Source organism: Phytophthora infestans, genomic scaffold (genome assembly GCF_000142945.1).
Source record: "Phytophthora infestans T30-4 supercont1.84 genomic scaffold, whole genome shotgun sequence".
In the NCBI taxonomy this organism is placed as follows: Eukaryota; Oomycota; class Peronosporomycetes; order Peronosporales; family Peronosporaceae; genus Phytophthora; species Phytophthora infestans.
Window position 1 is genome coordinate 289,964 of NW_003303675.1, and position 1,047 is coordinate 291,010.

A 1,047-nucleotide genomic window follows, 5' to 3' on the forward strand; every position below is an offset into this window, starting at 1 on the left:
GTATTTAAGCCCAGGCGTCGCACTGCCGGGGTGTCCAGCAATGTTGTCGTCCGTTTTTGTCGCTTAGACGCCCGCCTTTAGCTGCTGACCCAAGCTCGGTTCGGACAAGCTCCCTCAAAAAGTTGCGTAGTAGCCTGTGAAACGAGGGGCAGCGTATTCGCCGGCGACGTTAGAAGACGAAAGCAAACAGGGGAGTCATGTTCGACCTCCTTTTAGTTTTCTCTGCAGTTGACATCCCGTGAAGCACCGAGAGGATCCCTCGTCCCCGTGAAAGCTTTCGTTGATTCTCTGGAATTTCCTCAAACTGGTACCGCAACTTGAATGCTTCCGCCAAAATGCTGTCAGGATTAGGCTCGGGGCTCCCTGATTTCTCTTGAGCGAGACAAATGCCCTGAACAAGCTCTTGATACTGTGCCATTGACCACTGTGAAGGAGGCCCCCACGTACTTTGTATCTTATCAAGGAGCTTCTTCAGCAGCACCATTTCATGGAAAATCTGAAAAGAAGCACGCAAATCTACCCGAGGCGTGCCTACGTTGTCAGGCGCCATGGGGGATGAAAGAAGTTCAGCCATCGCTTTCGCGTTCTGGCCCCGCCTACTGGAGCGTACTTGTAGCAAACTAACGTCCCTCTGGATTGCCCGCTGGCGTATCAATTGCTCGCTCTGCGAACAGAGCGGATGAAACACGGATTAGTACGAAAACATTTTTCAATATTTGACAAAGGCCACACACCCGACAGGCTTTGCGGAGCGCTTCGATCCACTCCTGTCGCTCCTGCAAGTTCAAAGCTGCCATTAAAGTATCAGCAGCCACCATGTATACTTTTTCATCCCATATCACACCAGGTCGTACCTTTCAGATCCAGCTTATAGTTCTTACCAGCAGGCCCCTCCTTCTGGCGAATACGCAGCCAAACATCCGAGTGAGGCAGTGGCGTGATGACATCCGCCGCTTTAAGCTCCAGGACGCCCTTAAGCTCTACGTCTCCATCCTTTGTAGGCTTATAATAGCTCAGAGAGTGCTGCCCCAACACAAAGTACCGCTC

At 51.8% G+C, this 1,047-nt stretch overlaps 1 protein-coding gene across 1 annotated transcript; it reads right to left on the reverse strand.

Annotated features, from left to right (window-relative positions):
* Positions 1–4: 4 nt before the first annotated feature.
* Positions 5–574, reverse strand: PITG_19284 (uncharacterized protein; the record flags this gene model as incomplete). The annotated part of the gene is made up of 2 exons (XM_002997167.1): positions 5–134; positions 312–574. The coding sequence occupies 2 exons, from the start codon at positions 572–574 to the stop codon at positions 5–7; spliced, it is 393 nt and encodes a 130-aa protein (XP_002997213.1).
* Positions 575–1,047: the final 473 nt, after the last annotated feature.